Source organism: Maniola hyperantus, chromosome 13 (genome assembly GCF_902806685.2).
Source record: "Maniola hyperantus chromosome 13, iAphHyp1.2, whole genome shotgun sequence".
NCBI lineage: Eukaryota > Metazoa > Arthropoda > Insecta > Lepidoptera > Nymphalidae > Maniola > Maniola hyperantus.
This window is the reverse complement of record NC_048548.1, coordinates 3,064,615-3,077,370: the sequence shown is the minus strand read 5'-3', so window position 1 is coordinate 3,077,370 and position 12,756 is coordinate 3,064,615. Positions and strand designations below refer to the sequence as shown.

At 39.0% G+C, this 12,756-nt stretch overlaps 1 protein-coding gene across 1 annotated transcript in view; it reads left to right on the top strand.

Annotated features, from left to right (window-relative positions):
* Wdr81 (WD repeat domain 81) overlaps positions 1–12,756 on the top strand; it is a 28,921-nt gene that overhangs the window by 2,968 nt on the left and 13,197 nt on the right. Inside the window, exons 4-12 of the mRNA XM_034975047.2 lie at positions 94–253; positions 3,641–3,765; positions 4,317–4,495; positions 4,873–7,371; positions 7,857–8,032; positions 9,813–10,000; positions 11,645–11,720; positions 11,988–12,161; positions 12,458–12,618. Of these exons, the coding sequence (XP_034830938.1) occupies positions 94–253; positions 3,641–3,765; positions 4,317–4,495; positions 4,873–7,371; positions 7,857–8,032; positions 9,813–10,000; positions 11,645–11,720; positions 11,988–12,161; positions 12,458–12,618 (3,738 nt within the window). The remainder of the gene's footprint in view (positions 1–93; positions 254–3,640; positions 3,766–4,316; positions 4,496–4,872; positions 7,372–7,856; positions 8,033–9,812; positions 10,001–11,644; positions 11,721–11,987; positions 12,162–12,457; positions 12,619–12,756) is intronic.

Sequence of the window (12,756 nt, the reverse complement as noted above, 5' to 3'; positions counted from 1 at the left end):
TACCTATTTCGACAAAAAACTTCTGTACAATAATGCTGTTTTATGAAATATGTGTTACTCTTGGATCATTTTCTGAAGATGTTTTTTTCGCAGGACTCCAAAGGACACCCTCTGTAAATATGTGCGCAACAAATGGGTGCCTGCAGAGTACCCCGCATCGATACAACGCATGCAGGAGTGGACGCCCGACGAGTGCGTGCCGGAGTTCTATACCGACCCTACTGTGTTCAAAAGTATACACGAAGATTTGCCTGTGAGTGCTGATTTGATATCACGACTCTATCGATAAATATATAAACATACCAGAAGTAAAATAACCTAACCATACAAATGAATTAATTGATATATATAAATTGATATAACACGTCTGCACGCTCCTATCATCTGAGCCAAAAGTGCCAAAAGTGCGAAACTCTCGCAGGTCATTCCAAAGATCGTTTTCCGAGATAATGCTTCGATCGCGTTCGCAAATACTTTCCCGACAGTTGTCACGTGACTTCCGTTCAAAAAGGCGGCAACCGCAAGTGCGACAACATTTATTATTAACTCTTGATTTTCCGGGATAAAAAGTAGCCCCATGTCCTTCCGTAAGCTAACTCTACCGAATTTCTTTAAAAATCGATTGAACGGATGGGCCGTGAAAGGCTAGCAGACGGACAGAGAGGCAGACAGACAGATAGACAGACAAACTATCGCATTTATAATATTAGTATGGATTATAGAAATTAATGTTTGTGTTCGTGCGTTCATCATCGATGCGTTCGCGCATTTTTTATCCGATCAATCGGATAAAAACGCGCGTGAATACTTGGTACAGTTGTTTTAGACACTTGTGTTAAGGCGTCTAGTAAGTTTAAAAATTAATAACTGTAACTTGTGATAGGTTTGCAGTTTAATTAACTACAGATTTAGAAAAATAAAATCGCAGTAAGTATTGTAAAATTACTTAAACTACGTAAAAATGGGCTTTGGTCTACAAACATAACTTTCTCTCCATTTAATGCGTTTCTTGATACTTTTGAGCTGGCTGCCTCATGTTACTTGTCCAGTAATTTCCGTAATGTTAACGTTAACTATCTAATTACGAATATTTAAACAAATTCCGTGAAACCACCGTCTCGCTAGACAGCCTTCGATGAATGCCTCAAATTAGGTAGTTATCCGCCTGAAAAAAGTAACTGAATAGCCATTCCATATTGTGTTTCTAAGTTATTTAGTAGTACATTCGGAAAATAATCTGTCTGCTAATACATCATCATCATAAACCCTTCGCTGGCTCACTACCGAGCAAGGGAATCCTCTCAGAATGAGAATGGCTTGGCCATTGTTCATATTGGCCAAGTGCAGGGTGGCAGACTTCACACACCTTTGAGAACATTATGGAGAACTCTGACATGCAAGTTTCCTCACGTTTTCCTTCACCGTCATAGCAAGTGATATTAAGCTTAAAACCACAACTTAGAAAAGTTAGAGGTGCGTGCCTGGGATCGATACCCCGCCGACCCTACAAATGACGTCTTAACCACTAGGGTATCACGTCTTTTACTAATACCTACAGTACGCGGCCGAAAGTAGTGTACATCGACCTTTAGAAAGAGATAACAAATTTGTAGAGCACTGTCTCATGTCGTTGAGACAGACAAAACGTCACAATATATAGGTATGAGTGACAGAGATAACGCTCTACAAAGCCGAAATTTCATTCTAAAGGCCGATGTACATTACTTTCGGCCGCGTACTGTAGGTATTAGCAAAAGCGGTGACCCTATGGATTTTGAAAAGATGACGCAGATGGGTTATTTTTATTTACAATCTAAATAGGATCCCTGAGTAAATTCGTTTCACACAAAAAACTCGAAAAGTTTCGAGCGTAGGCCCAAGATACCTATTACTGAAGCGTGAATAATAATTCCAATTAGAAGACCAGTTTTTATTGTAAAAGAAGTTGATACGCTTGTAGCGCCGTATTTGACATTCGATACTCGATAGCCCCTATCTCATATTGTATGGCTTCAAGGAAAAATACAATTATGTTTTGCCAGTGCAAATTTGTACGATAATTTTACATCAATACTAAGTAATATACCTATATGACTCACTGTAAGTTAGTACAGATTTACTCGATTTTATCGATCGTAACTGTCGAATGTTAACAATCTATAAATATCAAGGTTAAAATCACATTAGATACTTGTGACACAAAAACGATTCATAGTGGCAATCGACAAAAAATCGATCGTCTATTGCTTACACATTTACTTGATTTTGTTTGATCACGAGATTCAATCGTCAAAAAACCGGCCAAGTGCGAGTCAGGCTCGCGCAATGAGGGTTCCGTACTACACTCGTATTTTTTCGACATTTTGCACGATAATTCAAAAACTATGATGCATAAAAATAAATAAAAATCTGTTTTAGAATGTACAGGTGAAGACCTTTCATATGATACCCCACTTGATATAGTTATCTCACTTCGAAAGTTGAAAATACTAATTATTAGTTCATGACCACAATTTAATTTTTTTTGTGGATCTAAGACTAAATTTATGGTTTTCACATTTTTCTCCAAATGTCAGCTATAAGATCTACCTACCTGCCAAATTTCATGATTCTAGGTCAACGGCAAGTACCCTGTAGGTTTCTTGACAGACAGACAGACAGACAGACAGTCAGACAGACAACAAAGTGATCCTATAAGGGTTCCGTTTTTCCTTTTGAGGTACGGAACCCTAAAAATCGAGAGGGACTTGTAGTCATCTTAAAATTGTACATCTCAACAAGGCGGAAACAAATATTATTATCGGACGCGGCCGACTGGCACGGCTGACAGCGACTTAGGTATTAACCTTTAGGTGTACACTGAGCTGTGCAAACTATCGGACGCAAGCAGCGGATACAATGTGGGCTGTCCTTGAGCGCTCGGACGTTCCATAGAATTCTGACCCGCTCGATGTTTCTGTCAGCCGAAAACGTTTGGATGAGTCGCGGCCTAAACGACTGTGCACTGCACACCTATCTACCACGGCTGTCAGTCGCGGCTTACGGACACGTCCGATAGTTTGTTTCCACCTGAACCCTGTTATTGTTTCGTCATTGAATTCTATCAATGTTAGTGAGATGTAAACCTCATACGAAACATATTGGACTGGTTCAAATTTTGTATAGAAGCAGGCGTTACTTTGCGGAAATCCATGATATACAATGAACCAAAAGCTTAATTTGCTATAATGCGCTGAAACAGGTTGAATCTGTATGGTGCAACATGCAGCATGCGAAATGCACGGCCCGCCCTTCCACTGCTAAACATGCAGGAAAAAGCAGCCACCAGGCAAGCAATACGCACCACCACGACGCAGAACCACACAAATCCCAAAACACACTCGGCGCACGTTTCGCCCCGACACCGGAGCATCCTCAGGAGATGTAGACCTTACAATCCACAGTCGCAAAGTCATTCAAAGTTAGTCAAAGTTGACTGCTTTTTCCTGCATGTTTAGCAGTCGGAGGGCGGGTGGTGCATTTCGCATGCTGCATGTTGCACCATACAGATTCGACCTGTTTCAGCGGATTATAGTAGATTAAGTTTATGGTTCATTGTATACTTGTTCAAACTCACCATTTAAAAAATATTGTATTTCAGGATTTAGGTATTCCGTCCTGGGCGACTTGCGTGGAAGACTTCATAACGAAGCACAGAGAGGCTCTAGAAAGCACTTATGTGTCAGAAAATCTTCACCATTGGATTGATATCACATTTGGTTACAAGTAAGTTTTCTCCCACTTGCTCGGTTCGTATGAACGAAGTCAGTATGACAGATGTTACATCCAAAAAAGTAGGGGTCTCTGATATTTCTTTTCTATCCTGTCGAGATATCAAATGAAAGTGGAGAAAAATCCGAGTTCATAAATATAAATCTTATAGTACAATGTTAAAATACAACGAGCGACAAAAAAACAATTTTACAATATACATTTACCTATATCAATTAGCGCTATCTATCGGCAGTTCTGGGGTAGTAGCTCAGAATAGTACAGGAACAGATGATGATGGTAGAGGTTGCACCTCTACAAAGGTTCACTCCGCAAAATCATTTAAATAAATAGCAACTCTTGCTACGACACAATAAAGGGCAATTCAGGTCGCACAGCGCTTTATAACCTACCGCTATATTTACTTAGAAGTTGTCTTGTAGCTTTAATACCTAAAAAGTAAAGTGCCCCTGACCTGCTAGTAGTGGTTTTAGTGCTGTTTAACATTCTATTAAAACGAGGTAAGATAAAATTATTAACTATTTTATTTAGTCTTTATTTCGTAGGCTCTCTGGTTCAGCGGCAGTGAAGGCAAAGAACGTCTGCCTATCTCTGGTAGACGGGCACAATCATACTAGACGGGGAGCGACCGTACAGTTGCTGACCGCACCGCACCCGCCGAGACGCATGCGGTTGCCGCCGCCCGCGCCTCCCAGACTACGGTGGACCGCCCCTAGAGATGCCAGTAAACATTTTTATTTGTTCTATTAATATCCTAAAAACCTTTTCATCGTCATCAACGTCAACCGATAGACGTTCACTGCTAGACATGTCTCGTGTAGGGACTTTCAAACACCGCGATCCTACATCGCCTGAATCCAGCGACTCCCTGCGACTCGTTTGATGTCGTTTGTCCACCTAGTGAAGAGTCTGTCAACGCTGCGCTTTCCGGTGCCTAGTCGCCATTCTAGCACCTTGGTACCCCAACGTCAATCGGTTTTTCCACCTTCAGGTCTTTGGAAAAATGATATGAATCATATTTTATTTCTGATATTACCTGAATCTGCAGCTTAACATTAACTATGGCCAATAAAAGCAGTTGTGATATTTTTGAATTTTCAGAAAGGTACGTCCGCGAAAGCTCAGATGACATATCTGACGAAGAAGAAGAGTCCAGCAGCCTTCCCCAACATATATCTAGATTACACGTCCCGTCCCAAAGAACGCGTCGACACAAAAGCAGTACCAGAGCTCGATCTCTTTGTAAAAGCCAAGAGGAAGATGTTTCCAGCATCGAAAGTAGGGCATCGTCCCACTCAAGGCATTACAGAGTACAACGGTCAGAACTCGGCAAAGGAGTGATATATCTACCCAAAGAATACAACCCTGCAGCCACAATACAAGCTTTGGAGACTTTGGACAATTTCCGAACGAAATGCTTCTTCAGCAGCGCCGAAGATAACGCCAAACATAAAGATAATATTACTTTAAATCTCTGTCCCGTCCAACAAGAATCAAAGGAAAATGAAACTACCCGATCTAAAGATGCAGTTGAAGAGACCGCTTTCACTAATCACATGTTCTTGGCGTCCTACGATCAGGGGTATTTGAAAAAAATCAGCCAGGACAATAATTTGGAAACCGTGTTAAAGGAGCGCAAGAACAGAATGTTCAATCCTAGATACACGACAGATGCAGCCATTTATAAACAGTTCGTCACTGAAAGTAGACGACAGGATATGTTGGTTATTGGGTGCCTTATCGTCGAAATATTCCTTCACACCTACATGCGTCCATTAAGATTAGCTAACGAAAATTTTGTAGAAAGATACAATAGCTGTCGCACGATACTGAAGTATAACATTAATTCCATGCCAAAATGTGCGAGCTATATCGCGTGCCTTCTTTTAAACGTTAAACCGCCCATATTGAGTTCTAACAATGAACTGGCTCTCAGTGCAGAAGATTTCAGAAAAAGAATAGTTGTTACCGAAAAGGGATTACCGCCGCCCACTCCATACCAGTTACTGCAACCTTTAATAATGCAGCATTTAATACCTTTCCCTCAAAGTTTTAACCTTTTATACAACCTTTTAAGCACCTTACACGAATACGATCTTACTGGAAATGAGTTACACATTTTGTACACATACGAATGTGACGGAACTCAATGCGAGAAATACGAAAACGTCGACAAAACCAAGCTGTATTTCACACAAAAAATTGCCGAAGGAAAGATACAAGCGTGTATCACCCATTTGGGAGTACTATTAAATCAAATCACCAACGATAACCAATTTAATATCCTTGATATATTCTTGCAACATTATATAAAACTACTGGAAAACAAAGATACGTCAGTCCTGGCCGCTTGGCATTTGTTTGATACAATCAGTAAAGTGCTGGGCCCTGCTGAGACAAATAATAAACTTTTGAGGCACATATTAAATCTCTACGAAGATGACGATTATGTTTATGACAAATCAGAGCATAAACTGACCGATGTCGATGCTATCACGAACGCAGGGTTAGCTAACAAACAGAAGTATGTGAAACTCTACCATCACATATTCCTTCTTCAACTGATGGTTAGGTTGGGTCTTCAATGTTTCTTAGACAATTTCACCCAACATTTGGTAGAAGCTGTTGGTGGTTACAAAGATGCGACATCAGAAAGTGGATCTCCTGGTCACTTGTGCCACAACCGTGCAATATTAAACAAGAAACCGAGATATTCTGACGATAATCTTAAAAATGCCTTAACGTCAACATCTGATATCTTCTCACCGGATACGTCTTACGGTTCTGAACATGTCATAACCCCAAACATTGATAAAAGTATGTCAGAAGTAAATGAAATAATAAAAGATAAGGACCAGGATAACAGAAGCGAAAATGAGTTATTTCATTTTGAAAACGATAAGGATAGAAATCCTAGTTGTAGTAGCCGAAGCAAATCACCATCAGGATCAGTAGATTCAAACACTATGATCAAAGAGTCTAACACTCTACAAACTCCTTCCCCAGCAGCGGATTATATCTCTCCAGGTAACTCAAGATTTTTTACAAACTTTTCGTCACCAAATTCGAAAGAAACTAGTGTAGTTATCATTAAAGACGAAAATCAAGAGGTACCTGATTCTAATAAAGCGATGTCTCCAACTATTGATATACCAAAACCTATGTTTACCAGCTACTTTCATTTCGCTCATGAAGTGTCAAACTCCGAAGGCAATATTGTTGAATCAAAGAATGGAGAACCTATACGACAAATTAAAAGTTTAGATCTAGGTAGAAATGCTGAAAACAAAACAGTGGAGTTCCAAATAAAGGAAGAAGATCTTGACCAACCGTGTAACGATAAAAGTGGATATAAAATATCAGATATGAGTTCTGAGAGCCTGATTTGGTTGGCTCATAGATTGGGTCCAGTGCTGACGTGTAGATACATCACAAGGAATTTGCTGAAGATGCTAACTCTGTGTTATATCGGGAAAGAAAATTTAGCGTCATGGGAGGGAGATGAAAAGGACGAATTCGACGAGATATCTATAGTTAACAGTAAAGTTGTGGGCGACAAAAACGCGATGAAGGTTATCAAGTGCCTCACTTCTATTGTAGGTAAGTAATTTTAACTTTGTACTATGTGTTTCCTTATCTTTGAATTTGTTTATTTGATCTGCGCCTTGTGTATCTCTGATATAAATAAGGTAATTTTAATTTTCTTAAAAGTTTACAATTTTCTTTAAACTGTTTAGGATTTGGCAAATTTCAAAACCAACAATTGCTGAAGACAGTTTTAATGGTTTTAATTTCTGTGGTGTCTGCATTTATGGTAAACAAAATTTGCCATTTTTTTCTTGGACTTTGAATATTTTGCAAAGCTCTAAATTGACAGTTAACCTCAAGTCCTCCCAACCCCAAGATGATTTTTCACACAAAATAACTCGTATGCGTGAACGCAACCAGTGTCAAAAGCGTGTTAACTCAAAAACACTCATTTCGTGATACTACATGGATCTTGTCTATTTAGCTGACTTCGTTATCTAAAGTTTCATTTCTAGTGTATGACCAACTGACTTTGTAAACTAAAGCCTCGTTTCCAGCGATGTACGGCGAGCAGCTAATAATATTCCAATACCTCCCTCACATGGGTGAGCTAATAGCGTCGTGTCGACGTCGCCTGTCCGCGCCGCTAGAGGGCGGGGTGGTGGCGTGCTTGCAGCTCATCAAATACCTTCTGCCCTTTATGTCGGATGCCAAAGTTATGGAGCAATTGCAGGTAGGTCATTTTTATTGTGACCGTGGGTGACTCGAATTAAAAACATTGCACAAAACTGCCAGGTCTTATTGAGATTCTAATTACATAATGAAACTGGAAATCTGTCCACACAGTTTGTTCCAGCGCTTCTTTTGCTTGAAGCGCGTTGGGCTTATGCTCAGGTGGAAGAAGCGCCGGACTAACCAGCTCTTAGTTTTAAGATGTGATGTGTGGCACAGTTTGGTAAATAAATGTCTTTTCTTTCTTTTTCTGTCGTCTACTGAGGTCATCTAGACCTCAGCAGGGAATGAATTATTCTCGCCTTCCAAAGAACTAGCGGACTTTTGAATTGGTTCCAAATAGGCTAGTTGACACTTTTTTTAAGTAGGTCTTAAATGGTTAATATTTGTCCTATTAGATCAAAAAAATTAACACTATATTTTTTTGCCCCCTAAAAACCGTAAAACTTTCATTTAAAAATATATTTTTCTTAGACAGGTGAAAACACTGTCGGCCATGTTTGGCCGATAGATTATCTGTGCTCTGACGTCATGCATTTGTAAACAACAGCATAACCTACCAAAGTTTAATAAACATGACTTCTATACTAGTTTACATGAAAAATATAGTAATTATCGTTATTGTATCATCCGAGAATGTAAAAACGCATCGATAAAGACCACAGGAAAGTTGTGGATTAGAGTGCCCAGTGAAATAAATATACGTAATACGCGAAGACTTGCTTAAAGGGATCCTATATCACTAACGACTGCAACCCAAATTTATTTTTGCAAAGATCACTTTGTTGTAAGTCTTACTTAATAACTTATTCAATTTATAAAGAGAAAACGATAATTTTTTACGTTTACTATGAGTTTTTAGAAATATATAAAAACTAGCTTATGCTCGTGACTTCGCCCGCGTGGACTTCATAAATTTCAAACCCCCATTTAACCCACTCAGAGGTGGAATTTCAAAAAATCCTTTCCTAGTGGATACCTTCTCTTTACCTACAAAGAACACACCCACCAAATTTCATGTATCTAGGACCAGCTGTTTAGATGTTTAGGCTGTGCGTTGATATATAAGTTAGTCAGGAGGACTTGAAATTTTATATATATGGATACTACGTTAGTCAATAGGGATGACATTTGTTTGTTTACATATTTAATGACGTCACATCATGGCTGACAGCGTTTCCTGAGTTTCAAATAAAAATAAAAACTGTATTTTTTTAAATTGGATTTATATATCCATCCTGCGTTTTTAATAATTGTTATTGATATATTTCGTTGTCTTAAGCAAAATACTATAATAAATAATCATTTATTGGACGAAATTAGATATGAGTCAAGTAGCCTATTCTAATATTATGTCCAGCCAGCCAGCCAGCCACGTAAATGTTATATTCTCTTTGCGGCCAACCACACGTGACACATTCCATGAAGGTCGTATATCGCCTCTACATTATTACTAGGTACTTTTTGTGGCCGATTCTTTTAAAAAGGATTAATTAAATGAACGTGTGTATTTTGGTTATTATATTCTCGAATTAAGAATTGACACATCTTATACTTTCTGGATTATACAGACATTTTGTTCACGTGTTCTTTCAGATGCAGTACACTAAGGCTGAGATTTTTGAGCGCACTTTGACTTTGCTCAGACTTAAGATTGAGTTAAAACGAGACAGATTTATGTGAGAGATATAGCTCTGTCTCGTTTTAACTCTGTCTTAAGTCTAAGCAAAGTCAGAGTGCGCTCTATAGATCTCACCCTTAATCATATTTTATTTTTTAAGGATACATTTTTAAAAACAATCCTACAACCGGCGCTTCGCTTGGCGTCCACAACTCGGTGCGCGTACCCGAGCGGCGCGCCCGCGCGGTGTGCGCTCGCTCGTAAGCTGCTAGACGCGTTGCACGTGGTAGCCGTGCGCATCGGGCCCGAGATGACCAGGAAACACTTGTGTGTGCCCGCTCTACAAAGGTATAAAAAAGTCCGCGGGTACACCTGTAAGTTCTACTCACGTAAGAAGCTTACATGATTAACTTACGACAAAAGACAATGCCCATTCAAGTATGAACAAATGTACTGTCTTCAAGATTTTTGTGTCACCATTCAAATTCTATCTATTGAATGACATCATCAGAATATTTGTAGAAAAAAATAACGAAAATGGTTTCTGCATTTCAGAAACATTAACCATAAAAAATGACAATATTGTGATGTTAGGTTCAGCGAGAGCCATCTTTCAGATGCAATGCAAAGGTTTTACCTGAAAGATAGAGCGGAGGGGCGGAGGAAGTTTTTAGTCCGTAGGCCATTGTGGAGTCGGGCATGCCGGAGGCATCCAAGAGGATTTTCCTTCTCCCCGAACGAAAAAAAAAAAAAAAAGGTTCAGCGAGAAAGTAAAAAAGGGTCTTTTTAGGCTTAATAAAACAGTCAGTTTTAGATTTTTTAAATCCTAAAACAAATATTCATGAAACTTAATGAGAAATTATGTATTTATTTTAGCTTTAATAAATATATAAAAAAATTAAGGTACAATGCTTCTTGTGAGAGTACTGTCCATGGGCATACTCCTTTACTAATGTAAACCCTCTCTTAAGTATTTTATTTAAGAATTAAAGTAAGTTTGTTGTCAATTAATTAAGTAAGCAACTTACGTGAGTAAAACTTACAGCTGTAATCGCGACCAAAGTCAGCTTAGTAAAACTAACTTAACTACAGCACTACCATTTTTATAAAGTAGCTTCGGCAAAATTCGGTTTTATTCAGGTAAGTTTGCGCCGAAAAGCGCAACCTTACCTGAATAAAACCGAATATACACCAATGGAATATAAACCTTATTGCTTGACGTTAAGATTTAATAATTAGTTTTAAGGTACCTACGTGTCAATACTAACAAAAATATGATTTTGTATCTGGTAAAATAAATGATTTTATTTTATTATTTATTATTATTTTAAACACAAGAACAGAGACTCGTGCTATCTTGCTCGTAATCCGCGCGTGCTAAACATGGCGCGAGCAACAACCAATAGTGGACGGACGCGTGCTATGATTGGCTGTAAATTTTCTCGCGCCATTCGAAAATAAGAATTCTGCGCAGGTACATCGGCGTAATTTATACGTTACTAGCTGATGCCCGCGACTTCGTACGCGTGGATTTAGGTTTTTAAAATTCCTGTGGGAACTCTTAAATTTTCCGGGATAAAAAGTAGCCTATGTCCTTCCCCGGGTTGCAAGCTACCTCTTTACCAAATTTCGTTAAAATCGGTTGAACGGTTGAGCTGTGAAAAGCTAGCAGACAGACAGACAGACACACTTTCGTATTTATAATATTAGTATGGATAGTACAGTACGCGGCCGAAAGTAATGTACATCGACCTTTACAAGGAGAAAGTAGATTTGTAGAGCGCTGTCCCTGTCGTTGAGTCCAACAAAACATGTCATATTGGTATGAGTGACAGAGATAACGATCTACAAAGCCGAAATGTCATTCTAAAGGCCGATGTACATTACTTTCGGCCGCGTACTGTACTATACTTACTCCAATCTTACCTTAAGCACTAAAAAAGTATTTTTAGGACTATTATGACTATTAACTTAATTAAAGTTCTCTTTCAGGTTTTTCTTAGCATTCGACAAAGCAACGGGTAAAACGGATAACTGGCCAAAACAGGACGAAAATAATGTTGACAAGGTACATCGAGAGTTACAAAACCTTAGTTTACATGTACCCGACAGAAAATATTGTACATCGACCTTTGGAAAGAGATAGCGGTTTCGTAAAGCGTTGTCTGTGTCGTTCAGACCGACAAAACTTCACATAGGTATGAGTGACAGAGACAACGCTCTACGAAGCCGAACTCTCTATCTAAAGGTGGATGCTCGGTCGAGGATATTTCCTGCCGGCTACCATATTATATATCTTAAAAAAAGTTTTTCAAAACTACCTTCTCTTTTTCAGTCTTCCGAGCAGGATTCCGCGGATTCAAAATTAGAGGGATTTTTGGAAATCTGTCGCGACGGTAGTACGGCAGAATGGGCGATAAAGGACGGTAGAGTCGTGCGTTCCGACTTGCCCGAACTAGCGTGCACGCCTCCATCTTTCAACGACAGATGTGACGTCACCACGTTGACCGTAAGTTCATTTTATAGTTTCAATTTCAAAGTCTTTATCTTCATTTATTTACATTTTACATCTAAAATTGTGAGTGTGGTTGTCCGTATTATAAAAGTGCTTTCTCAATAATATTTCAAACAAAACTGGTCATTAGCATTGAGTACGACAAAAATGTTGGTTAAAAGAAATCACGTGAAAGCCCATTGGTTACTGTTGTGATTTCTTTGGCGGTGGCCATAGTCTGATTGTTCGTTTTAGCATTATTTTAGTTTATTATAGTTCGTTTTAGCAGTTCATTAAAATGTTTTTGACAGGTGCAAGAGGAACTGCTAATGGTGTTCGACGAGGAGCTAGCGTACCGGTCTTACACGACGTTCGCCAAGTTCATCGGCACCGACACGCTGGAGCGATGCCTGAAGAACAGCGAAACTATACGATCACTCTGTTCCAAGTATAGACAGACGCATATGATCAGGTGAATTTTATTTACAGTATGTATAGAAGAAGTGCGCAAAGACTTTTCACCTGATTCTTTCCTCACTTTTCTACCATTAGACCGCAAGGCATTATTAAAGTCGTTATCAATGTATAGTACGCAACAGGTCGACATAGC